This window comes from Trachurus trachurus (genome assembly GCF_905171665.1).
Source record: "Trachurus trachurus genome assembly, chromosome: 17".
Classification (NCBI taxonomy): domain Eukaryota; kingdom Metazoa; phylum Chordata; class Actinopteri; order Carangiformes; family Carangidae; genus Trachurus; species Trachurus trachurus.
The window spans coordinates 9,296,970-9,324,943 of NC_139900.1; the positions used below are offsets into that span (position 1 = coordinate 9,296,970).

Sequence of the window (27,974 nt, forward strand, 5' to 3'; positions counted from 1 at the left end):
TATGTAATATAGAAAAACTGCTTTTTCAGACATTATAGGACAAATCAAAGATTTATCCCCTGAGCATTGCGAAGGTTCACAGGAAATTTCAGTACAGTGAAATCAAATTTTAAAAAGTGTATTTATTGGAAATCAGAGGTTGTTTTGTGCTTTGAGATGCAAAAATATCTCCATTACTGTAATACATCATGTGAAGCATAACCAATAAAACCCCATACATATAATTTGTACATATGGATTGGATAGTTACTGTATGTAGCATATCTATTTGTATAAATAGAAGTCCATGAATGATATAAAAAAAAATGTTGCATGGCGACATATGTTTTGGACCTATTACTAGGATGATGAGCTGATGGCTGGTCCGCAGCCATTATTTAAATTAATTTTATTCAATTTCTTTGTTTTGATACATAGCTACATTATCTAATTTGTAAAAGGATTTCTTGGAAAAAAATATATTTCTGCCCCTTTCATTCAGGAGTTGCATTATTTCCTTGTATTAAACTGTTTTTCCATTTCTTTTTTCAATGAATAAAACTAATTCATAAACTAAACTAAACATATCAAATTTGCAATATGGTCAAGTTCAATATCCAAGCTGCAAAGTGTTGTGATGACTTGGACAACAAATCATATTCTCCCTACAAAAATCACCAATTTTATATAAAGTGAAAATGTAATGGAAATATTACCATTCATTCAAACTGAAACTGCAATATCTGTCCATAAAATGTAATATAATATGATATTATATGATGCATCCCTTTATTATACAAACCTGCACACACACATGCAGACACATTTTTGAAAAAAAAAGTTGAATAATTTCTTGAAACAGCTGGTCACTGTAGTTTTTTTTTGTAATTATTATTATATTATACTTATCAATTTAAGAGAAATCATGCAAACTCACTACAAATTCAGAAAACCATGTCATCAATTTGACAACACATGCTACAAAACTTCACAACACAACACAACAGAAGTGTTTTACAGAGACACAAAAAATGACGGACCAAGTTAAAGGCTGAAGCTAAACTAACGGTACACGTTAACAATAATGTCTGAATCATGTGATATTGAATTCACCTTATTTTCAAACACTCAGAAACAGAAACCCTCTGTTTTCATCAGTTACAGTGTGTTTAGCAGCTCTGTTTTCAGTAGCGGATTGATACACGTTTGCTGTTTTTATGCCATCAAGGTGATGAGGCTTTTTCAGGTGTTTGGTTACAACAAGATCATATTCACTCAGTTTGTCATCACATATCTCACATTTAAATGTTCATATGCTGCAGGTTTCAAAACCTTTTTTTCAGAAAGAAACTGTTTCTTCTGCAGTTTAATGGGTTTCAAGGTTTAAATGAACAGAGCAGCTGAACCTTCGGTGAACATCTTTGTCTGTCTCTGAGGTCAAAAATTTGCCTCCAGACTTGATTTTTCAGTTTATTTATTTAACTATTTATTACACAGAAATGTCAAATATATTCAAAGTTATATTATTCTGCATTAGATAACAGCTTTCACTTTCCTCTACAATATGACTTTACCTTGACTTTCTTCATGCAGGTTCTTTATGGAAACGTTTAGTAATGTTATCCAGGGTTTATACAGTAATCTTGAAGTTAATTTCAATACCTTTTTAAGACTTTTTCAAAACCTTCTCAACATTTTTTAATACCTCACCGCCGCTTCAAGCTGTAACCATTTACATCAGTGACATTTTTAACTGAACAGTTTTAGTTTTTGTAATAAAGACTATAGACCACTATGATACAACAGAATTCAAAATAGGCTGGGATAATAAATCAAAGGCAAAGTTTATCAAAAAAAACATTGCTCAACTCTCAAAAAAACAAAAACAACAATCTTCTTTTCTTTTTCATGAACCAGTTCATCTTTGGCTTTTAATAAAACAAATAAATTCACACACTTTCGCAATGTTTTTTACAACTCAAACTCTTGGACAGCTAATTCAGAAAAAATACCTTCAATATTTAAGACTTTATAAAGTCGTGAAGAGACTTTTTAATACTTTTTAAGGGTCTTAATTTTCCCAAAATTGATTTATCACCTTTTAATACTTTTCAAGACCCCGCGGATACCATGTTACCGTATGAATATTGATAAATGAATGAATAACTCTTGTTGGCAGCGTGATTGATGATGATGTGACTCTCTCTCTCTGCTCTCTGACAGTGGTCCAGCCTTTACCTCACCCCTTCCTGCTCCCGTGCTGCCTCCCTAAGCCCCTCCCAACGCCCCGGGCCCTCCACCACGGCTCCTTCCCCTTCATCTCCGCCCCTGCACGTCCAGCCGGGGCCAACCCGCGGGAGGCGAGGGAGTCGGGCCTCCTCCTCCATGCACCTCTGGCCTCGGCCCTGCACGTCAGCGGCTCCAACAACGGCGGCTGGCCGCAGAAGAGCCCCGCGGGGTGGGATCTGAGCCACATCAGTCGAAGCCTGTTCGGTGGAGTGAGGCTGACTGAAATCCAAGGGCAGGGGAGGAAAACGGGCGGTGACGCACACATGAGGGAGAGAGAGTGAAGAAACTATATGGACTGCGTTCTCTCTTTGTGTCTTTGTAGATATAGTCCAGGCAAAATAGCGTTTTACAACAGACTAATTGTAATAGAATTTTTTTCATTATACATAATTTCTACGATGTGTCCAGAACAACATACTAAAAGTCCTGAGAAATCCTTGTTGGGGAAATATGTTTAATTCTCATCAATCCAAGACTGATTTAGGCTACTGTATAAAGTCTATGGTGCCAATAAGGCCAGAAAACAATACACCCCAATGGGGCTATTTTTTTTTCCCTTTACTCCTATCACACTGAAACTTTACACAATGAAAGTATCTATGAAATGTAACATTTTTTGTATTACAAGTTTCTTTGAAAATGAATTTGAATATGCAAATGAGCCATACACTTATGGAATATGCCCAAAATACACCCGAATAGGCTTATTTTTTTCCTTTATTCCTACCACAGTCACACATCACACAATAAACGTATGCGTACATGAAAAGTAACATTTCTGTATTTCAAGTTTCTTGGAAAATTTATTTTAAATATAATTAATTTCAAAGAAACTTGCAATACAAAAAATGTTACTTTTCGGCCTATTCGGGTGTATTTTGGGCATGTTCCATTAGTGTAAGGCTCATTTGCATATTCAAATTCATTTTCAAAGAAACTTGTAATACAAAAAATGTTACATTTCATGTAGAAATGATGTACGGTGAAAAAAATTCTATTACAATTAGTTCTATTTTGGGGTCCAAAATGAGCTAGATTGCCTGGACTAGTAGTTTGTTATTCACTTCTGTGTGATTTATAAAACAAACTTTGTATTTATTGAGTTGGACACTGACAGTGTTATGAGTGTGTTTTTATAATAGACATGTTGAGAAATCCCATTTTCCCCCTCTGTTAGTCTACTTCAAGCCACAGTTGGGGAATTCTGCACTTGTAAACAATCAACACGGTGGCACTTGTGTTTGAGTGAATAAAGCAGTGCACTCCAGTTACATTATTCAGCTGTTTGTCTGGCATTTCATGACTTAATTAAAGTGATAAGAGCTTTTGCATAAATGATGCATCCAAGTAGACACTGTTAACATTTTTAATGGAGGGAGTCAGCCTCCATGTTTGCACCGCAGCATCAGGACCAGTTGGCCGGTGTGGCTGCAGGGACCCCTCCGACACGGCAGGGGGCAGCAGCAAAAATCGACATGCCACAAACTTTATTGCAGCTTTTCCCGGGAGAAAGCCAGCGCTGAGATATGAAAAAAATAAAGAGGTGCCACTCTGACCAATATTTTGTGTTCCAATAACCTCAACTTACTTGAGAAGCCATATAATGAGTTTGATTCTCACAAATATGTACTTTATAGACGTTTTTCCTTTCACATCCATCTTGTTATTGCATTTGGGTTCTTTTTCACACTCGTAACAATGAAACTGTACGCAACCAATGTGGTTTTTGTAATGCATCTCAACATGTTGCATTATTTCAATACGTTTTTACAGTTTCTAACTTGTTTTATCATCTTTGTTGGAGATAAGATGTTTGCCATTGCTTTGTATTCGTGAAAAGTCGGTTTAGCAGGACAAAAAATGTTCAAAAGGCACATTTTGTATCCCAGCGGCTAAATTTGTAGTCCGTGTTTTTTTTTCTCGGGAGTGAACCCTCTTCTCTGTTGTCGATCTTTGGCTGAGGTGTAATTTTGGCGCCGAATATTCCAACTGTTTTGTCATCGTGCAGCGCGGGACTTTGGTGTTGTCGTTGTGTGGATGTTGGGACCCTGTGCTCTTCGTTAAGAAAAACCCACCCGTTTTAATTCATCGCCAGGCTAAAAAGGGAAGAGTTGAAAGACAACATGCAGCGCAGCATCGCGTAAGTGAAGCGACAACAACGGCCCGCTAACGGCTTGTCTCGCGAGGAGGAAGCGTTAGTTAGCTTGATGGTGATGGTTTTAAAACCTGCGTGTTAGCTTCAACTAACTTAACTCAACTTATGCAAGGTGTCTTTAAAGTTCCCACAGAGGGGTTTAACCTGTAAAATATGACTGACTTCAAGTGTTTGCGACATTGTCGGTAAAATAGAGTTAAGATAAGTGAGTCAGCTTCGTCTGTTTTGGTGCAGGGAGTCAGTTTTTAGTCCAAACAGTCCGGACTAAACAAACTGTTGTTAAACTAACTAAGCTAACTAGCTACATTGTCTTGCAAAAGTATCCATACACTTTAAACTTTTGCACTTTTTGTCACGTTACAACCACAAATTTAAATGTATTTTTCTGGGATTTAATGCGGAAGTGGAAGTAAAATGATATATTATGGTGTTCAACACTTTTTCCAAATCAAAGACTTTTTGGCCGACATGCAAAACGCTGCTATGTGGGGAGGAAACCTAATAACTGCACATCAACCTGAACACACCATCCCCACCGGGAAACATGGTGCTGTGGGAGGGGGGGGCTTTTCTTCAGCAGGATCCAGGGCAATCCTGGAGGAAAACCTGTTAGAGGCAGCAAAAGACTTGAGACTGGGAAGGAGGTTCACCTTCCAGCAGGTCAACTTCCCCAAACACACAGCCAGATCTACAGTGGACTGGTTTACATTAAAGCATATCCATTTGTTTGAAAGGCCCAGTCAAAGTCCTACATACCTAAATGCTGTTGCACTTGAAAACTGCTGTTCACAGACGCTCTGCATCCAATCTGACTTAACTGGAGCTATTTTGCAAAGAAAAAAAGGCCACAAGTTGCAGTGTGTAGCTATGCAAAGCTGGTAGAGACACACCCCAAAAGGTGGTTCAACAAGTATTGACTCAGAGGAGGCCGGGGGCTGAATACATATGCACGACACACTTTTCAGATTTTTATTTGTAAAAAATCTTCAACACAATGTGTCATTTTCTTTCCACTTCACAATTATGCACTACTTTGTTTTGGTCCATCACATAAAATACATTCAAGTTTGTGGTTGTAACCTGACAAAATGTCGAAAAATTCAACCGAGCTAACTGCTCATTCTCAAAAACTACATCTGTTTTGTATTAGATAGGCACAGTTTAGATGTTTTATTGTAATTCAGTTCATCCAGTTTATCACAGTTCAACTTTATTGTTATTATTAAGAACATTTTTCATCAGTACTCATAATAATCATGTGGCTTGGTATTTACATTGTTCCTCAGCTAAAAGATAGATGTATTTGATTTATTGTTCTTTCTTATCTAGGGAGATAGCAAAACTGTTGCCACAAGAGTCTTTTGTATAGATTTTATTGTGGCTTGGTTGTTTTACCTGTCATCGTCATTGTACAGCAGTGCTGTTTTATCTCTTTGTCTGTTCTTCTCTCTTAAGCTTAGTGTCTGTTGTGTCTTTAAATGTCAAGCACCATGCTGTAACACCATTTGCCTGTTTTGTTACAATGAAGATTTACTTTACTTTTGCTTTACTTTCTATACAATCTATACCAGGAAGGAGCAGGGACCCCCTACTATATATAGGCTATTGTATGAAATTGTATTTTCTATTAAACTTGGCCCACTGCCATATATAAAGCCATTTAAATATTACATAAGTTCATATATTAAACATGCACAGGTGCGGTGAGTAGGGGGCCATTAATAACCAGACCTTGTTCATGCCAATATGAACAATGTCTGTTAATTGCATGACAATCATGCAGACAAGCTATTCAAATTGAGGTTTTTATTTGTAACATAAATGTGTAAATGAAAAATAAATAAATCCTATATAAAATGTTGTTGAATCAACCAAATTTGTGAAGTTTTTGTTGAAAACCTCTGATCTAAACCATATGTAATTGAAACAAAGTTTGCATCGAACAGAATAACAGCAGCACAGAACCATTCGGAGTCTCCTCCCACTGTGCAACCAAGTTTTTCAGATGGCTATTGGCTACACACAAGCAGATACTTTAGTAGAACAGTTTTGATTATCTTAAAGTTATTGAATTTCACTGCATAAACCAAAGTGAGTGAGTGACATTTGTGGTTTAAAAGAAAAAAAGATGTCACTGCAGCTGTGGTCTTAATTGGTCTTGAGAAACAAATCCTGAATCCAGCTCAAATGAGATTGACACCGTCGCCCATTATGTTTTTAACTGTCATCTGTCTCTGTCTAGATCCTTCTTCCAGCCCAAGAGCAAAGACAAGGATATTCAGAAGAAGACCGCAGATGAACCGGTGAAAAAGTGAGTTGATTTTACTTTTTTTTTTTTTTAAATAACTCAGAATGGGATGTTATCGCTCGGACTGTGAGAGGGTTTATTATTATTATTTCGCTCAGCGGATGGAGAGAGGGAGCGATGTACCGGGTTTCCCATCAACTCCAGGAAATCAGGTCCATTTACAGTGAAATTTGTCGCCGCAGTCGCACGCGCAAGTTGGAGAAACTCAGACGCGGATGACTGAGCATCGCTGATTACAGGATATTACTGCCACTTATTACAGCTGTCAGATTAGCCAGAGGACAAATCCATCACTGTCTCGATAAAGATACCTGCATTTAATCCACGGACAGAAATATTATTCGAGATTGGTTGATTATAGTTGGATGGTACAGACTTTTTCTTTTCTTTTTTTTTTAATGCATTTGTGACCCCACTGACAGTTTAAGAGAGTGTGTGTGTGTGCGTGTATGGTAATTATCTTTGAACATACTCGATGTGAGATCTCTCTGTTGCTTAATAAAAGTTTTTGTGTCCACTGGTTATTATGGGAAGAGATGATGAAACCGGATAAGGGATCGGTTTCTCATCTCTGAGCTGCTTTGATGATAACTTGCTCATTATCTCTGCACTCTATCATCTTTTAAAGTGTGTCTTAAAACTCACTTTACTACACTTGTCTTGTCATGTAATGATCTTTTCAACATTGCTTTTCGGCCGCTCTTTTACGACCTCCCTCCCTTGATTTTTATGTCACAGTTGTTTCTTTATTACTTTTTCTAATGGCCTTTTTTTTATTCCATAATGTCAAACCTTGTGGCTGTATATAATATAGTATATACTGTGTGTATATATGAAGCTTATGGCTCTGTGTCTTATTGATGTGTCATGTCATGTGCTCGTCTCCAGACCCGTCAAGAGTCCTCTGAAGGTGCAGAACGGCGCCGTCGAAACCGATTCGCCCGTCAAGAGGGTCGTCGCCAAGCGCAGCCGTCAAATCCTGGACAGCGACGACGAAGAGCCTCCCGTCGTTAAAGAGCAAGTCGCCGCCAAGGGACAAGGAGATAAAGACGCCTCCAGTAAAACAGAAAAGGTCAGAAAAAAAAAAAAAAGCTGGATTTGACGGGACGTCGATGTGTAAAAGAAACAAAAGCAGAAATACTTTGATCTAAGTTGAGCTGTTCTGACGCCGACACCAGAACTGGACACGTGTCTGATCTGATACCACATATTTATATTAGTTTCATCCAGGTTTAACTGCGGTTTTCCTAGTCTTGAAGTTTATACAGTTACTGTGAAAGATAAAGGCATTTTATTTTTTCTAAACAGTTCTTGATTTAACATTTTTCTCAAAGGAATTATTACTGTAAAACTCTGTGTATACTTTTTTCCCTTTTTTCCCATCTAAAGTCCCCGCAATCTCTTTTTTTCTTTTTTTAAATTTAAAAAAACAAGAACAAGCTACACTGCAGCACAGAAACTTCACGTTGTAGACTTGTGGAGTAACTTGTATAACGTTTTTATTGAAAAAATAGGAATAGAAAACCTTGTTTTCCCAGTTTGAGACCCTCAAAAATAGACTGCTACTTATATTCCAGTGCGATTTATATTCTGAATTTTACAGTATTTACTCCTTTGAATGTCTTTTACTTTTATACTATGATGCTGCACTTTTACAGCTATTTAAAGGAAGTAATTATTTTTTCCTACATTTATTTATTTATAATACATTTTTCAGACTTTGTCAGTTATGACGATTGTCAAACTAGATAAAAATAGATATTACAGGGCATTCAAGGGATTTAACTTGAGTCGAGGCATTTAATTGACCTTTCGCAAAACCCCGCCCCCGAACGGTCATTGTCCAATCAGACATCATAGCAACCGTTACTATGTAAACAAGGTCCGTCAAGCTTCGGACCTCCGACAAGCAAAGTGTATTGTCGGACAGTAGTTACCTGAAGAGTTTGGCTGGGGGAGTCGTGTTGTTTCCCTTCCCAAAGCTGAAAACACAACAGGAGAGGTGCCTACAATGGGTCAAACCGTGTGGAAGCCCCCCACAGCCGGACCCTTCTCCCACTCCCAGCTAAATATCATGAAAATAAACAAGCATACAGCCTACATCTGCTCCAAGGTAAGCTAGCAGGACTAGGGCTGTATCCCAAATCACTCACTACCACAGTGTTTCCTCTAGGATTTTTTATTTTAAGGGGGGGGGGGGTGATCGGACCTTACAACTTTTACTTTCACCAAGCACTGCTGCAGCATGCGCGCTTCTCTCTCTCTCTCTCTCTCTCCAGCTCTGTGTGTGTGAATGTCAATAACAAACAGCACTATGAGGAGATGAATGAACGGAAGACATGCAGCGGTGTATTTGCGACAATTTAAAAAAATAGAAGGAGCTGTACGTATGAGGATTCACTGTAGCCCACTAGTGTACTTCTACAGATTGAATCCTCTCGTGGGGAGAAAAAAAGAAAAGAAGAAGCTCTGGTCTCGGTCCGCGACACAAACACCACGTCCTGTTACCCGTATTCTCTTGCAGATGCGCCACATGATGCAATTTATGAATCGATAAAAGCCGTATTTTGATCACCATTATGTTTACATTGTGACCACGCAATTTTGTAGTGGTGTCAGAATGTTTAGTGATTATTAATATTCATAAATATAGCGCTCATATACCTCTGAGACTCTGATGCCTCAAGACGCTCAATATAAAAACACTGTTTACACTCGGGCAGCATCGAGAAGCTTGTCGGGCTAGCAACGGTAACTAAGGGGGGCGGAGCTTTTGCGAAAGGTCAATTATAATAATAAGACGTTATCTAAGTCGTAGTTCTGGAAGTTATTGGTTAGTCTGTGGTTAATGGAAAGCAAAAAAAAAAAAAAGGCGTCACATCTCTAAATATTAGGAACAACTGGTGTTACGACGAGTGTGGAAGATAGCATCAATACAGCTCTGTGTTGGTATTTAAACGCATCAAATATTCAGCAGCAGCAGAAGGATCGGGTCAGACTCCTGTAGGTGTATCAGCGCCTATTGTTTATTCCCCTGGAAGGAAAAACACTGCAGCACAAAGGAGCAGTAATTGTACGGTGACTCACAAACATTGAATGCTTTTGTCAATAAGCCACATAATGAAAGGACCTGATTATCAGCCACCTGTTGTTCCATAAACACCCTCTCTTAAACTCCCTGATAATCGTGTTTTGTAACGTGTCAGCAACGTTTCATTATTTGTTCATTGACAGAAGAGATTTTTTGGCAGATACATGATGTTTGTCGGTGTGTGTGAGACCCAAACCTCCATCTCGTTCATATGGTCGAAGCCATTTAAAGCATTTTTCATGACTCTGCTGATGATAAGTGCAGGGCAGGAACTGCTGGTTATTTTAATCAGGGATTAATCTTTGGCTATTTTATTTTTTATTATAGTTATTATAAAAGGAACTGGGAGAAATGACCACAGCAAGTAGAGGCCGTGATGTGTTCGAACTTCCATGTTTGCTCCTGTTTTTTTTATAAACTGGGGGAACTTCAGTGTACAAAGGACAAATATTAAAGTAAAAAGAAACATTTTGGAACAGAAATGCCCATAAACGGTTTGTGCAGGGTCACACAGTAAGTTTCCATCGCATTATTACATATTTTATTATATTTCAGTTTCTCGTCCACACTGTGAGCACTTTGAGTGGCAGAGGAATTTAACTTCTCATGGCTGCATCTAATGATTATTTTCATTATTGATCAATCTGATGTGTATTTTATTTATCAGTTATTGAATTTGATTTGCTGTGATCTTGACAGGAAATGGAGGAAAGAAAAAGTGGAATTACTGGTATAATTTCCAACAGAGCGAGGAGGATACATGTCCTCAAAAGGCCAAAGATGTTTGTCAGTTTACGGATAAAGAAAGACGGACATGAAATCCTCACACAAAAGTGACTGAAACATGTGTTATGTTGCCAGTTAAAGAGGAACTATGCAAGATTTGCACCTTAATGTGATGGTTAAATGACTTGTTATGTGGAGAATGGAGGATCTCTTCCTTCCACCCAGCATCTCTTGACTGAAAAACCAACCTCAAAAGATCAGAGCCTCCGACCCGGTGTCCCAGCTCTCGTCTCATCAGAAACGTTTACATGCAGTCAATACTCGGGTTAAGGTCAATATTCCAGTTTCTGAAACATTTGGAGTAACCTGTTTACATGCATGAGCAAACAGGGTTATTCCTGTATACATGGTAATTGTACTGTGAAGGTGTGTGTGTGCGTCTCTCGTGCAGGGTTTGAAAATTGACCTCTCTCTCCATGGATGTATATCCATGATTCTCTCGTGTTTATTTGTTTGACTGTTGTTGGACGCCAAAACGATCGCTGCAGGGCGGGTATTTAAAAATCAGATGGCAGAGGGCGAATAGCGCCGTTTGGTAGCTTGGGCAGCTCAGGTGCTTCAGGTGGGGCGCTCCAACAGTTTTATCAGACCAACAGGTCCGCTCGGACCGCGATTGGCTCCTAGATTTCCCGTTTTTCAAGGGGGGCCAACAGAACGGTAGGGGAAACACTGAACATAATAAACACTCCTAAACTGTAGGTTGCGCTCCGTAGAGATAAAAGTGACCAAAACAGTGTCTTGTATAGTTCCCCTTTAATTTTCTGTCGATCAACGTATACCGGTTAATTGTTGCTTCTGTAGTTTTATCCAGCACTAAGTGGTTTCTATGATCTCGGTTGCAGCACACGGTGTTTATGTGGCGACATATCTGCCGCTGTAGATGGTGGTTATTTATTACAGTCAACACAACAATTTAAAACATGTATTGTTTATTTATGTCCCATCTAAACACAAACATGAGCATACGTTAACACTTTTACCAAACACTATTATCTAAACTGCTACGTTTGAATAACAGCTCCATTGTGAGATCAGTGTGTTTCTGTGTATGTGTGTGTTCAACTCTTTCAACGCTCACTATTAATAGGTCATAAAAGCGACAATAGAAGAATAACACCCTGCTACAACACAGTTTAATTGGGAGCATTGAGACATTTTCATGTGCAGGCTCCAACACTTGCTTTATTTATTTATTTTTTTAGACATTGTTGCCTTCTCACTAAAACGACTTGCTTCATCGAGCAACAAACTTGTTTCCCCAACTGATGGAGGTTTATGTTGTTCAGCAGCAGCGTCCGCCGTGTCCAACTCTGTGTAAAACGATGAGATATTTTTTGCCTCACAGGCTTTTTTGTCCAGGCTTCTGCTTTTCATTCATTTGCTCGGTGTTTTCTCCACAAACACATGAATTCTCTTAAAAGTGAATATTCTCACTCTCCCACACAAATAGACCAGTCGTCCAAAAAATCACACTGTTGTTGTTGTTGTTGTTGTTGTTGGGCCAGCTGGGAAACTGTTGCTGCCATTTCCTCTATTTTTAATATCATTTAATTTGTACATATTAACAGATTGCTAATGCCTCTTTAAAGGGATAGTTCAACATTTTGGCAAATTGGCTCATTGCCATAATCCCTATAGCCATAGCAGTAGGTTTGTTAACTTAAATTGTCGGTGCAAGCTATTCTTAGAACAGCGGAGCAGAGTCGGAGGCTCATGGGATTTCTTGGTTTCCCTCATCAAACTCATCAAATACACAATCCAACAACTCCACAACGCTCTGGTGGACAAGTTGTGACCTGCACATTCACCACGCTATGAGATAATAACACAACGTTACCAGACAGAGTTGTTTTAGAGGGAAATGCAGAGACTGCTTGATGAAAAACTTTCCCTGAAGGCAACACGCATCAGCGGTTTTGCATGAATTTCCCTCTAAAACAACTCTGTGTGGTAACGTTGTGTTATTATCTCATAGCGTGGTGAATGTGCAGGTCACAACTTGTCCACCAGAGCGTTGTGGAGTTGTTGGATTGTGTATTTGATGAGTCTGATGAGGGAAACCAAGAAATCCCATGAGCCTCCGTAGCGTAGCTCTGAGCAGCTCACGGCTCTGCTCCGCCGTTCTAAAAATAGCTTGCACCGACAATTAAAGGTAACGAATGGGGTCGCCTGAAATGTCGAGTAATTGATTTAAAAAATGAATAATACATTTATTTTTAACAAATGATTATTCTTTTTCAAATTATGATTAAAAACACCACACACAATCTTAAACAACTATATTCTATACTTTCACTTTCATCTTGATTGACGTGGTCGCCAGAAATTTGTGTTGTCAAAATGGGATTATAACAATGGGCCAATTTGCCAAAATGTTAAACTATCCCTTTAATGCATGCTGGTCTCTTTCAGAAGGATGATGTGTTCAAGGCCGTTCCCACCCCGCTGTCTCCGCCCCCAGCTCCAGCCACCCCGGTGACACCCGCCACGCCGGCCACCCCGGCCACCCCGGCCTCCTCCGCCTCGCCGGCGACCCCCAGCACCCCCAACTCCATCTCCCCGAACAGCGTCGTGAAGCGCAAGACCGGTCAGTATTTCATCAGATTTCATTTACTCTGGCGCTCTTGAATTTTTATTTATTTATTTTTTACTCTGGGCTCTTACATCAGATTTGTGGTTTTACAACTTTTCCTCCAAAAGTTGCAGCTGATTTTTTGAACTTTGACACCAGCTGAGGATTGATCGTTTTGGCGCCTGCAGCTATTTTTACTTGATTACTTGTTAGCAGGAGTCTAATGGCTGCAAATACTCATTATTTCACAATGAGGGGGAAACAAGACATTTATCACAAAACTGAAATGCATGAGGAGTTTAATTAGATTTTTTCCACCAGAGACAGTGAAGTACACTTTTCTTTCTTTCTTTCTTTTCTTTTCTTTCCTCCTTTGTTCCATTTTATCTTGTGAATCTCAGGACGGGTCTCAACCTTTCATCTTCCTCTGTGTGTGTGTTTTTGCATATGTGATAATGACATTACTGATATATTGTTGCCAGCAGAGCAACAGCGAAGTCGTCTTATTAACTGTAGCTGCTGGTATCCTGCATGTCTCAGATGTTCCAGCTGTCATATACAGGCTGCAGCTATGAAATAATTATCACTACACATGTACAGGCCTTTTTGTTTTATTTTTAACTTTCTTTTTTTTTTTTTAGTTAGGAAAGCGACCGTGAGCCATATAAACACTGACTTATGAGCAGTGGAGTGAGAGAGAGTTACTACTACTGCTGCTGCTGCTGCTGCTTAACGACCACACATGTTCATTATCTGTAAATTATAAATTAGATCTGCATTTAACATAAAACAGAAAGGCCAAGGAAATGAAAGTGAAGCTGGATTTTTCTTTCATTTTTTTTTTCATGTCACAGCAGAAATGTAGGATTTTGAATAAGATAATTTAAGCTACTTAGAGCTGCACAGTTTTCTAGTATTGCAGATTTGTTTTCATTTAGGAAGCACCTCCTTTCTCACTCTGTTTCCTTCATCCTACTTTTTTTTTTTTGCAGTAAGGAAAGCAGCTCATTCTCTTTTCATCATCCCATTCTCTTTGTGTATGTACTGTATGTGTGTGTGTGTGATGAGAGCAGCCCTGCATGCCACCATCGCCACCGAGGAAAAAACATCACATTAAAGTAACGCTCTAATTTGACCAGAAATTGCATTCCTAATGTCCTGGGTTAATGCTTTCATTATAATATCTACAAAGAGAAATGGTGGTACTACCTGTGCAGGAACCTTAACGAGGAACCGGCAACGGAGAGGAGGCGGATGTAGGAACCTAAACCAAATTTACCCCGGAGCACAACTGCTGCATAAAATTACAGGGGAAATTACACTGGAACTATAAGCTGCTGTGCTGCATAATATGTTTCAGGATGGAATTAGTGTTTTCATTAGGAAAGTACGTATCTGTGATTCTCTTTTCTTTTTTTTCTTTTTTCCCCGTTGCCCTACATCTGCAGTAAGAGAGCAGACTTGTCCTGTTTTCATCTCCACATTCTTTCTGTTTGATCATGGCATGATTTCAGTTGGGAAGCCTCTCACTACTCACTCTCTCTCTCCCTCCCTCCCCTTCTCCCTCTCCCTCCTTTTAATGTAATGCCGTCCTCCTGACGTACGCAGCGAGGAAGATGTTCCCCAAGAGGAAGCTCGATGAGAGCCAGAGCGGCGGCGGCGAGAGTCAGAGAGAGGAGGCCGAGGCCAAAGAGGAGCAGGGTCAGCGAAACAAACGACCCCGTGTGGAGAGCGGTGGCAGCGGTGCAGGTACGCCTTCATGGCTGCAGCGAGTCAGATAACAGAGAGCACGGCTCCTCCTACACAGAGAGTTGACGTTACGAGAGTGGAAAATTACCTGCAGCCCATGTCAAGGTGTTGGGAAGTTCACAAACACCTTGGACACACGGTTAAAGAGGGCTAAAACCTGAACAAACTTAAGAAGTTTTATTTTTTTATGATTAATATTTCATTGGGATTTTTGAATATCACACATTACAAGTACACATGTGGGGAATGTTGGTTACGAAACAATATATACTGTATATATATACTGTATACAGCTCTGGAAAAAATTAAGAGACCACTTCAAAATCATCAGTTCCTCTGGTTTTACTATTCATATCTATGTGTTTGAGTAAAATGAACACTTTTGTTTCATTCTATATCCTACTGACAATCCCAAATTGGAAATAAAAATATTGTCATTTAGAGCATTTATTTGCAGAAAATGGCAACAGGTCAAAATAACAAAACAATTCTGGTGTTTTCAGACCTTGTATAATGCAAAGAAAACAAGACTGGTGCCTTGATCTTATTCCTATTCATCTTATTGAGCATAACTTCATATGAAGCTGTTTTAACCATAATGTTTATCCACTCTTTTAGTTCAGGGGGTTTAGGTGTTTTCCCACAATTTAAGTATTGCCCTGGCAGCTGTTGTAGTCTACGAAACAAATATTGAGACTTGTATACAAAAAGTAAGCAAATAACTATGTTATACAATGCATGCAATCCAGGAAAGGGAAGAAAACGACACCAACAAAAAAGCGACGCAAGAACAATCTAACAAAGGATAAAACAGGACAGCGCAACAGCAATACAATACAATAAGTACATAAAGTAAAATAAAAAGGGGGAGGGGTAGGGGGGTAAAAGAATAATAACTGATCATAACGTGTTACATGCTCAGCGATGCTAGGTGTCGTGTTCAGATTGGTTACCATATCTCCTACACAGGTTCTTTCATATTGGACAAGTATAACTTGAGAAGTATTTTATTAATATTGGGTGTTACACTCCTCCAAATTACCATATTGTATCTTTTTAGTTCCAAAACGAAAGAAAAATCATTAAATATCTGCTCTGTATAAGCCATCTAACATGGTGGACAAGATGCATGCACTTGTCTGTCAGCATCACCAGACTAAAGCTGGAGAGAGAAGACGGAGCAGTTACAGTGAAATAAAACAGTCACTAAACATTTTGTTAGACACATAACATTTCCCCTTTTATGGGAAAATACTCTCGTAAATTCACACAGGACAGGATTATGTAACACCTCGTTCAAGAGTGAAAGCAACATCATACAAATGTCAGCGGGTTAAAAAACAAAAAGCAAACCGGTTTTTTGAAATGGCAAACATAAAAAGCCTGGTAGACATAATGGTGTTTCTAAGTAGCCTAATGGTTTCTTGACACTCGTCATCGTGGTTTGATGTGAATCGTCTCGACAGAAAAGCAGCAGTTTTTTTTATCACTTTCCTGGTTCCTGCAGCTCGGCCTTTACTTTTGTTCACATGATGTGTTGTAGTTGTGTTCAGATCTGACGACGCTGAAATAATTAGTCAATTAGTTAAGTGTCCAGATTTTAAACCAGAGGTGTCAAATGTGTTTTGTTTTGTTTTTGCTTGAACGTCTCACACACGAGGCCTTCTGCTAATTTTCTCTCCTGTTGAATTGTAAATTGAAAAGCGATGGTCGGACAGACCAAGCAATTTGTAGTTGTCACGCTGGGTCTGATAGAGTGTGACATGTGTTTTATTGTATTCTCTGGCATGTTCAAACTAAATTATCAGTGGATTGATGTTAAATAAAAAAAGAGAGAGAGAGAGAGAATATGAAGAGACAGAATAATATTGGCAGTGTTTCTCCCACCGCGCTGGGCCAAACGTACAGGCCTGTAGGGCAGGCATGTATTTCTTAATATATAGATGCCATTTATTGTCAATAATCATTTACATTTGGTAACATGGGAGTTATTTTGAAGCACTGAGTAGTGCATCATAACCTCCTGGACCCCGTCATTGATTAAAATTAGAGTGAATATGGCAGGAAGTAAGAAGTGAGCTTCCCTCTGGGCTCGCCTGTCGCCACTGCTTAAAAGAAAATTGGTATTATTTGGGATGTGAGTCAAGATATCAGTGGGAATGGTGTTTTTTTTTCCCATTTTCACTGAATTCAGTGTAGAAACTGCAAAAAAAAATATGTTTTTTGTTGAGGCTTGTTCCCTCACACCTGGAACATGTTGATTTGATATTTCTGTAGCACTACAGCACTTACGGTGCACAAATGTGTACAAGCAAAAAAAAAAAAAAGCAGCTCCTGCAGTCTTATGAAGTAATCTTTAAAATCACAGTATGGCCAATAGAAATGTTCATCTTGCAGGTTTTTGTGTTGCCGTGGCCGACAAATCACATTCTCCATGTTGTTTGGTACAACACCCAACGAAAACCACAAGATCCTAATATGAAATACAAAAATGACCTGAAATCACATTTCACAATACCCCCACCCCAATTTTCTTTTCTTTTTTTGTGTATAATTATTTGAATGAATGTTTATTTCGATCACAGCATCAAAAAAACAAAACAGAGTTCAAGGTAGTAACAAAAAATATAGCTGGTCGAAAAGGGTTTCGGCTGAAGCAAAGCTCATCTGTGTTGTAGTTGTAGCACAGACGTCAGGTTTGTGTGTGTTTATCCAGAGCTGCTCCGGCTTTGTCCGACTCATCTACAATTTGACATGATGTGTTATCGCTGGAGAAAGTAGTGATGATGATAATAATGTGTGTGCAGAAGCAGGCAGCAGCGTATTTTTCAGCAGAAACCTGTTGAGTTTTCACACAGTCAGCAGCTTTTTTCTTTAAAAAAAAAGAAAAAGAAAACCTCTGTGTTTGTCAAGTGTATCCACAGAATCGAGCCAGACAGGGAAATAGCCCTCGGTCTCTTTGCTAAAATTGTTTGGTGAAATGGCAAAAGTGACTTCTGGATTCCTCGGTCCAATCCACTCGTCGTTTCAAGTCGTGGATGAGAAAATTAAAGTTTCATGTCTGCTGGCTCCTCACCCAGTCGGCATCATGACCCCGAGCTCCGTCAGCAGAGACTCAGAGCTACAAGTTTGTCAATAGTAATTTCTCTCTTACCTGAGTCTCTGGGGGTGAAAGGGAAACCTCAAAAACCTAACCTGCAGCGTTTTATTGAAGAAGGCTGTTATTTTGAAAACCACCTTCAAATGTGGGCTCACAAAAAAAAAAAAAAAAAAAAAGCGCTGAGTCGCCCTGAGGAAATTTGCTGGCATTTATCTCTTCAATGACTCCACTCCCTTTCTGTCTCGCCCTGTGTAGGGAACACCGATGAACCCATGGAGGAGGGAGCAAAGGAAGAGGAAGTTGAAAAGGCAGTGACCGAGGCTAACAGCCCAGATGAGGAGGTGGAGAACAAGGAGAAAGAAGAAGCGGCGGAGAAGGCCAAGGAGGAGGAGCAGGTGGAGAGAAAGAGCTCTGATGAGAAAGAAAAGAAAGCTGAGGGGGCGGAAAAGAAAAATGAAGCAAAGGAGAAGACGGATGATGAGAAAGGGCCCGCCGCTGCCAAGAAGAAGAAGAAGAAGAAGGAGGAGGAGGAGGAGGTGGTTGAAAAGGACACGCGAGAGGGAGAAGGGAGCCCGAAAAGTCAAACAGCGAAAAAGCAGAAAGAAGCAAAAGAGCAGAAAGATAAGGAGCCAGCCAAGAAATCCCCCATCAGCAGTTTCTTTGGTGAGCAGGAATTTGCATAGCTCTGTGCTTGCACAAAAAAAAGAGAAAAAGAAAAGAAAACATGTCTGTAAATGTTTTATGCTTTTATCAGTTAGAAAAGATGGCAAAATATCGCTCCACCCTCACCTTTCCCGCCAGTATTTGTCTATTTTTTATTCATTTATTTTTCCTTTTATTTTACACAGCTCCCAGGAAAGCTGCAGTGAAGACGGAGAAACCAGAGAAGAATGATGGGGAGAAAAAGACAAGTGCAGAGAGGAAGAGTTCAGCGGAGGAGAGCAAAGACACAAAAGGGTGAGAGGGAATAAAAAGAAAAAGTGCAGCAGGGTGAAGAAGAGGAAGAGGGAGAGGAGGAGGAGGAGGGAGAGTTAGAGAGTCCAGATCAGCTGGAGGCCTTTCGCTGCACTCACGTTCTCTGGTGTGGCTCAGTCCGAACTTCAACTTTAACAACACTCACAGACTTTTAAGACATGTTCCCCGGTGTTCCCCAGCCTTCTTGAGTTTGAGGCTTTACTATATTTTTCTCTTAAATATATGATCACGGATCTCCAGGGGGAAAAAAAAGTTGAATTGAAAAGTTGTTTTTGTTTTATTCCAGGTCTGTATTTACACTTGATATTTTGTACATCCAGTGATTCCTATAAGTTGAATTATATGCCAAGTTATTATCCAGCACTAGGATTTACAGATGTTCCCTGAATGCCTCATTTGCAGAATATCAGAGGCCACTACATCACAGTGGTTTTCCAACCTGTGGGGCCGGAGAAATCAGTAGTAAAACAGAACAAGAACTTTTAACCATTTTAGATTCAAAGTTAAGAAACTTATATAAAAAGAGGAATCCCGCACACAGTGTAACATGCATTAACATTTAATTTTGGCGACTTTTCAATTCAATTTAATTCAGTTCAATTCAAAAAACTTTATATATCCCCAAGGGGCAAAAAGAGCACAAGAGCACACCGAGCAGTTCAAGTAAAAGCACACGTACACATATACTGTATACTGTACATACAAAACCACAAGCATGAAATAAATACAACTTTAAAGTGCAGTGCATTAAGAAGAGGGTCATACAACCGAAACGTCGCCAAAACTTGTAGAAGTTACACAATGTGCAAGATTCCTCTTTTCAACTCTTTTAGATTTAAAAACATTTCAAAAATTAAAACAAAAACGAAAGAGTCAAGACACAGTTGGTGAACAAACAAGTCACTACAGACAAAAACACAACAACGGTAAGTTCCCTCCAGTTGTAGCTCAGTCCTGAAAGTTTACAATTGTTATCATTAAAATAAAAAGTGCTGGATGTGGGCTGCAAACAGTTTTTAAAAAAGTTTTGAAGTGAGTTGTAAAAGGTTGGGAACCACTGGGCCTGTCACTGTGTGACTGCAGATGCAATGTTGAGTTGATTTGCTCTTGTTAAAAAAGGGAGCAGCCTCTGCAGACGTATACAGTACTATATACTCTATATGTGCTTTAAGGCAGCCAACTGTAGTATGCATGAATTATTAGCATCACCATAATGCTTTTGGTGTGTGCAGTGCTTTCATTACACGTGAATAAAGCAGCAGCAGCAGCAGCAGCAGCAGTGTATTACTGCTTTGTCATTTTGAGGTCATGTTAACTATTCCATCCACAAAGCTATTTTTAGCTCCAGAAGAGAGGAAATGCATTTTTCATCCTCCTAACTATTTATTTTTTTATCAGTGCCTCAGTGTGCGACAGTGTAGGAGTGATAGGCATGGCATGAAAAGGAGAGTTCACAGCTCCTCGTAATGAATTCAGAAAATGATATTTAGTTTGACTCTGCTTCTCCGGTGAGCAAAAGAAACACTTAACATATTGTGCACGCTACTTCACTCAAATACGACTATCTAATGAGTGTTTTTGCAAGAATAATTAACTATATAACATTGGTGAAGTGGGAATTGCACCCTCTAAGTGCGTTGAACTTTTTCCTAATAAGAAGTGGTATTCTTCTTTCAGGATGAACTTCGCTGTTAGTTCAACCACAACTTTCAAAAACATCTTCAGAAACACTCATTCCATTTCAGACTATCTCATTGTTATGATAATGGTGTGCACGACTTTCTGTCTACAAAGAGTTGTGAGTCAGCTGCAGCGAGTGTAACAGCTGTCACCGCCGTTCGGTTGGAGACTAATTTGCTCTGTTTTCTCCTCATTGTCGTCGTTCTAGTTTTTTTTTTTTTTCCCCTACAGCGAGCCCAGTTCCGGACCAACAGACTACAATCCGTCCAGGCCGGGATATCACCCCGTGGACCACGCCTGCTGGAAGCAAGGCCAGAAGTAAGTGGAGCCACCTTACTCTTTACTCGCCCTACTCATTAAAGATCTCAACGAGCCCAAAGATTCAACCCAAAGCCGAAATGATACCCCTGTGCGCCTCAGCAGTCTGGCTTCCCCGGCTCAAATACAGTATCTTTAATCACTTAAAGGAGAATTCCGGTCATTTTTTACCCCTAAATCATTGTCCTGATGGTCACCCAGTGTTGGGGGGAGCAAAAAGCACGACTAAAATTGATGCATGCAAACCGGAGTTACACCATGGCTACCCGGCGCTAACCCATGGGGGCAATTTTTTCAACCACAACAAACACTCAAAAAACAATCAAATATCTCTGGTACATGACTGGAATCCTTACGAGACACCACTGAACTCATATAGTGTAGAGTATAAACAGTATAAACTTTGTGTTTTTGCATGTAGTCACTCACCTCAGATAGCCGAACTCTGGCCATGGTGTAACTCCGGTTTGCTTGCATTAATTTTAGTCGCGTTTTTTACTCCCCCCAACACTGGGTGACCATCAGGACAACGATTTAGGGGTCAAAAATGACCAGAATTTTTGTCAACCAATCAATCATGTCCAAAACAGGCTTCAACGTCAGCCTGGGGGGGGGAGCAACCATTTTGCATCATGTAGCGCTGCATTTAATGAGCCGTCAACACTTTTCCTGCAGCTGACCGCTGACCGAACTTTGCTCACACTTAACAGCTCAGCACATCGTGTTTTTAGTTTTATTATTATTTTCTTTAGTCAGAATCGAATTCTTTATTTTTATAATTTGCATATTCTTCTTGCTTAATTATTATAGCCCTACTGTCAGATCCAACCTCTGTACGGGGCAGGCCCAGCTCAAGAAGATAAATATGAACCATTTCCTGTAGGGCCCAAAAAATCAAAGCTTCGAAGCTTCGTTCATTGCCATGGTAATCGATCATGAAGACCGTGATCGATTGTTTTTTTTTTTTCCTTTTTGACACCGGTTCTCATCGGCAATTGTTACATTAAAATGATTAAGCTACTTGGCATCCTGGAAACCTGCCTGATTTTGGAGATATGCAGTGTTTGTTTGCCATTACTTTCATTATTTCTGCTACGATCGCACACACCCCGGTCGTCGTAGCTTCGATTTTGATCGATTTTATGTCCGTGAAGCTTCGATTATCAAAATATGATATTCGGGACAGCTCTAATTTCCTGAAATCAGGGCTCGCTCCTGGCAGAGATCCTATGAGAGCTCTGTCGCTCTGAGTCCAGCGCTGATGTACTTTATCTGTGACCTGCGTAAATTCTACAACATTTTAACTGAAGACTTCTCTGGTACTTTCTTGGGCTTCCAATATAAGAATCGGGATAACACCCCTTACACACACACACACAGCAGACAAGACTTCAAATCCAACTCAAACACTTGATCAAAAACTAATAACCAAACTTCAACAACATAACATTGAATAATGAATGAAATAATCTTAACAGATAAAAACTTTTTGGTTTTCTTTCTTTCTTTCTTTCTTTCTTTCTTTCTTTCTTTCTTTCTTTCTTTCTTTCTTTCTTTCTTTCTTTCTTAATCTCTCAAATTAAAATTTGCTTTGTTGGCATGAATATGGTACGAGAACTATGTTGCCAAAGAATCAATGAATCAAAACAAATACAACTCACATAATCAAATATATACAAATAAAATAAAAAGTATATATACATTTATACTGTATACCCTATGTATGTGTGCTGATGAAGTTCTGTCTCTCTCGCTCTCATACACAGATTAGGTGTCATTAGGCAGTTGCAAGTTGTTATATATAATGAAAAATATACTATATACACAGAGTTCATATTAAATGATTCAAGCCCGACCGCCCAATTAACTTAATTAGTCGGCCCAAACCGACCCGACCCGTCGCGTCAGGCTTACTCAAGTCGAGCTCTGGTTGAAATTGAGAACTCTACGACTCATCTCACCAGTAAGATGCAGAAATGGGAACCAGAAGACTGAATTTGAATTAGTAATAATAAAATGTCTTTGTGGATTCCCATTGGCAGCAGAATATAAAGGAACATCATGAAGTTTAAAGTCTTCTGCTGGAGTGACGACGTTAGAAAGTGCTGCTTTATAGAAATCTTTCCCTCCAAAAAAATTTTTTTTTTTTTATAATTGTCAGAGTTTCGCAGACAGCCATGACATTGAAGCAGCATTTCCTCAATACTCTACTTTTTGTTTTATTTCCCATTTTTTAAAACAAGAAGGAGCAAAATAAAAGAAGCTGCATAGAACATGGACGTGTGAAACAATAATTAATGAAAAATGAAAAATTCATCACCTTTTTTAGGGGGATAATCTAGCATCATTTTAAAAAGATAATACCGTTAGATACAAAAAACAAAAAAATACTCCATTGTTTTCATTATGAGATTAAAAAAAATATGACAATAATCCATCCAACCCATCATGTGGAGTTGTTTTTAATATTTTCTTCCTGAGAGTAATTCTTTTTCAAAACACCTTCCTTTACACATCACTACTGCTGTCAAACTGTCTCCAAGAGAAAAGATTTTCATTTTAAGAGAGAAAAAAACCCCAAAAGCTACTCAACAGCTGAATCCAACCTCAACATGAGAGAATAAAGAAAATGGAGAAACAAGAGAGAGAGCGAGGAAAAGTGTTTTTACTTTCTCCATAAAGGGTCAATGCGTGTAAAGTCTTTACTGTTGTATATGATGATCTCACGTGTGATAGAGGTTCGACCTCCGTTCACACCGACGGGACGGAAACAACATGTTTCTGTCTCAGGGTGACAAGGTGTCAACCAGGGAAAGGTTTCTGACACATTAATGACTCTAAGTGGACAGTGGGAGGATAAACAAGTTTATTTATTGGTGTTAATTTTAAATCTTTCTCATCCTGTAGAGGAGATTAAGATCCTAAAGTGAATCCAGATGTCACAGCTCGTCTTTTTTGACAGGGTGTCGTCCGATCGATTGTCATTAATTTTGACAATTAAGGTAATTATAAAGCTTAAGATGTCAGTGTGGACGGGAAATATTGCAGCATGTTTGTTTTCGCCACCACCAACACCACCTCAAGGTCTGACTGTCAAATAAAGATGAAAAGGCCCAAAGCTAATCGAGCCACCAAAACAGAAGATTTGAGATGCAACAGTGGTGACAAGTCGCCGTTGTATTTATTAGTGGTGTTTTGTTTTTCCCCCCAACTGAGCCACACTGATGTGAGAAGACCCAGTCAGATGTTTTATTTAGATTTTTCTTTTTTTCTTTTTCTCCGAGCAGCCCCCTTGAGTTTAACATCAAGACACTGCTAAGAAATAAAAACTTCAGCTCAGGGAACCGCTCCGACTCGAGACTTGGAAAGTCATGAAAAAGTAGTGGAATTTCACATCAAGGCCACGACAGAAAAATCATGAACCAGCTTAAACCAGACTCGGACTCGACCATGTGTACAAAAAAAAAAAATCACAAAGTTGCCTTTAAAACACTTGACTTTACAATTAATTAAAGGGATAGTTCAACATCTTGGCAAATTGGCCCATTGCCATAATCCCTATAGTCATAGCAGTAGGTTCGTTACCTTTAATTGTCGGTGCAAGCTGTTTTTAGAACGGCGGAGCAGAGCCGTGAGCTGCTCAGAGCTACGCTACGGAGGCTCATTATGGGATTTCTTGGTTTCCCTCATCAAACTCATCAAATACACAATCCAACAACTGCAAAACGCTCTGGTGGACAAGTTGTGACCTGCACATTCACCACGCTATGAGATAATAACACAACGTTACCAGACAGAGTTGTTTTAGATGTAAATTCATGCAAAACAACTCTGATGTGCGTTCCCATCGGGGGCAGTTTTTCAGCAAGCGGTCTCTGCATTTGCCTCGAAAGTACTCTGTCATAGCGTAGCTCTGAGCAGCTCGCGGCTCTGCCCCGCTGTTCTAAAAATAGCTTGCACCGACAATTAAAGGTAAAGAACCTACTGCTATGACTATAGGGATTATGGCAATGGGCCAATTTGCCAAAATGTTGAACTATCCCTTTAAAACACTTGACTATATAATTAATTGAATACTCTGGCTGCAAGAAAATGTCTTTATGCAAACAAAACTGAACAAAACAAAACATCTGCTGCTCCAAAGAGAAATTAAAAAAACAACAAATGTGGATGCTGGTTAATATATTATTATTATTATATCGACTTAAGTTTTCAGAATATTAAAAAAAAATGTGTTTAAATCTCACAGTGCGTCTAAACAAAGCTCTACAGTTCTCTCTCTCTCTCTAGGAGGCTTTTGTTCTTAAATAGACCAACTCTCCACCATATGGAGCGCTAATCGACTTTTTTTTTTAATGTTTTACACATCAAAAAGTCGGAGTGAGCTGTGAGGACACCGTTTTCCCACCGTGGCAGCTCTGACCTTTGTTCTACTCGCCGGCGCTTTTCACGGAGGTTTGATCGCAGCAGAATCAAAGCTCGCTCTACTGTTGCGCTAATTGTCCGCTGCTCCGAGTTCAGCCCCGACGCCGTGAATGTTTAAAAAATGAAATGCGTCGACTTGTTGTGCAGCTGCTTTCACTTGTTTTTAAACTAACTCACTCTCTTTTTTTTTTTTTTTATTTCAGAGTGCCGTACTTGGCTGTGGCTCGCACCTTTGAGAAGATTGAAGAGGACTCTGGCAGGTAAGAGGCTCCATATGGAGGGAAAAGGTGTTTTATCCCACGCTGCGGTAAATGCCATTTGGGAAAAGGCGATTTTGCTAAATATTCAAAGGATATACATATACCAAAGGTTTTTTTTTTTTTTTCTTTCACAAAGTGAGCGCTGAGGCTTTCTGCTGGGAATATCTGGAGTATAATTAGAGATGTGTGTTGCAGCCAGGGAAAGTTACTGTAGGTAATTGGATTAATTTTGTGAAGGGGGGGCAGTGGCGGCGGCGGCAGGGAACATGATGAAGAATTTCTCTCTCTTTTTTTTTTTACAAATAGGTCAGTTTCTAGGAATAAACACATTTTAACACACTTTTTGTTCCCTGGCAACGTGGCTGACGACTTGTTTTACAACATGAGCTAAAAAAAAACAAATGGGAGAAACCAACAAGGAGGAAATAGACGTGTTTCAGTGGCAGCTGGTGTAGGTTTCCCCGGGGGGGGGGGCTATACCATACTTAAAAATAAAAACTGCACTACTGTATGTTGTGAAAGTTCATTATATCCACTGATTTTACTTTTTTTAGACAATAGGAAGTTGTTGTTACCTTGTTAACAGTTTTGGTGTGAGTCTTCCGCCTTCTGCCAGATGTTTTGCACTGAAACTGTTATAACAAGGTAACGACGACTTCCTATTGTCTTAAAAAACAAACCAATAAAACAAAAACTAGACTATTATACTATATAGTTCCAATTCTAAGGCTTGTTCCCCACATGTCTGCACAATACAGCACTACTATGATAAGCAACGTTGTAAAAAAGACCAACAACACACGTTTAGGCCCAGCTTCTATCTCACCTCTGTTCACTCTGATAGCTGGGCCCAGTGGGCAGCGTTTCTCTGAGACACACTGCCACTGTAGCAGGTGGTTGGTTGGGGCTGGGTATCACTGCTGATTTACTGAATTGATTCAATTCCGATTTACAAGGTTTCGATTTGATTCGATCCGATTCAATATTGACTCATTTACAGTAATTTCAGATTTAAAGGTATAGTACGTAGGAATTCCCCCCATCTAGCGGTGCGGTTGCATATCTGAACGTATTCTTGATGTTGCATTCAGGTGAAATCAGGCAGACGTCAGACAGACAACAGACGTTGCATGTAACAGGATAAACAAGCGCCTATGTAAACAAGTGGTCCGCCAGCACGAGGCAAAACAATACAGGCCTGACAATATGTTGTCATGGTGATGTGGTATTGTTTTACCTTTGTCTTTCTCTGGTGGAGTAAAATGACATCCGGTTGGTTTGCCGACGGCCGTCTGCCTGACTGCACCTGAATGCAACACCAGTGCCTCCGTCCTTCCTCACACTACACAGTGGTGACAGTTTTAACAGGCCGAGCCCACAGCTCCGCTCAGTTTCCGTGGTTACCTACGGTCACGATGCAACATGGCCGCCTCGGTTCGGTGCGTCGCCCACTTATGTATTTGTAACGACTTGTAACAACTCATTCTGAGGTACCAGAAAGCTTTCATTTGTATGCGGGTGTGATTCCACTTCAGTGAAATACGGATTTATGAAAGACATGTTTGATTTTGGCTAATAAAAAGACAAATAAGTTACACACCGGGGCTTTAAAGAGATTTTCACAGAACTATTGCTGCAAATTGTACAAAGATGGAACTCTCTTACCTGGTGCATTATTGAAAATATTAATGTTTGGGCTACATTAAAAAAGGTTAAGCAGTTACATTATGCACATTCATGAACCACTCTAAAAGTTTAACAGTGCAACTCCTCAGTACAGTTTCATATTTCATTTCATAATCGTATTAAATAGGGATGGGCAATGATTTTCAAATAGTTGTTCAATTTAAATAAATCGAAAAGTTTGAGACTTGTCTGAAAAAATGTTCCCTTTTTTTACTGGCACAGAAGGAAAAACATGGAAAGACTCCAAAAGTTGAGCGCTTTCCAGTAGAAAAACCAACACGGAAGTCTGAAAAAATGGATGATTACTAAAATGAAATGAAAATACAACGTTTATACTTGTAGACGTTAGATGTTAGAAATTCCGACCTCAAGGTACACCTGAAACGCACCATCGATGAGCTGCATTCAGCTTTGAGGGTGAGTTTCTCTCTCTTGTCTTGCAGAGCAGCATCTGCCCATGTACAAACTTAGGAGAGTCTATGAAAGAAACACGTGACCAATCAGTAATTTAGACGACGTAGAACATGTTATTGCATCATTTTAACTCAAAAGATATAGACTTTTCAAAGTATTTTTATTTTATGTTTTAAAGCCTCTGGAA

The 27,974-nt window shown here is 39.4% G+C and overlaps 1 protein-coding gene across 1 annotated transcript in view; it reads left to right on the forward strand.

The window, feature by feature from the left end:
* The first annotated feature begins 4,253 nt into the window (after positions 1–4,253).
* lig1 (ligase I, DNA, ATP-dependent) overlaps positions 4,254–27,974 on the forward strand; it is a 79,879-nt gene continuing 56,158 nt past the window's right edge. Inside the window, exons 1-9 of the mRNA XM_083991110.1 lie at positions 4,254–4,408; positions 6,666–6,734; positions 7,620–7,803; positions 13,021–13,195; positions 14,789–14,929; positions 18,285–18,692; positions 18,878–18,986; positions 20,916–21,002; positions 25,631–25,687. Coding sequence (XP_083847236.1) covers positions 4,392–4,408; positions 6,666–6,734; positions 7,620–7,803; positions 13,021–13,195; positions 14,789–14,929; positions 18,285–18,692; positions 18,878–18,986; positions 20,916–21,002; positions 25,631–25,687 — 1,247 coding nt within the window. The 5' untranslated portion in view covers positions 4,254–4,391. The remainder of the gene's footprint in view (positions 4,409–6,665; positions 6,735–7,619; positions 7,804–13,020; positions 13,196–14,788; positions 14,930–18,284; positions 18,693–18,877; positions 18,987–20,915; positions 21,003–25,630; positions 25,688–27,974) is intronic.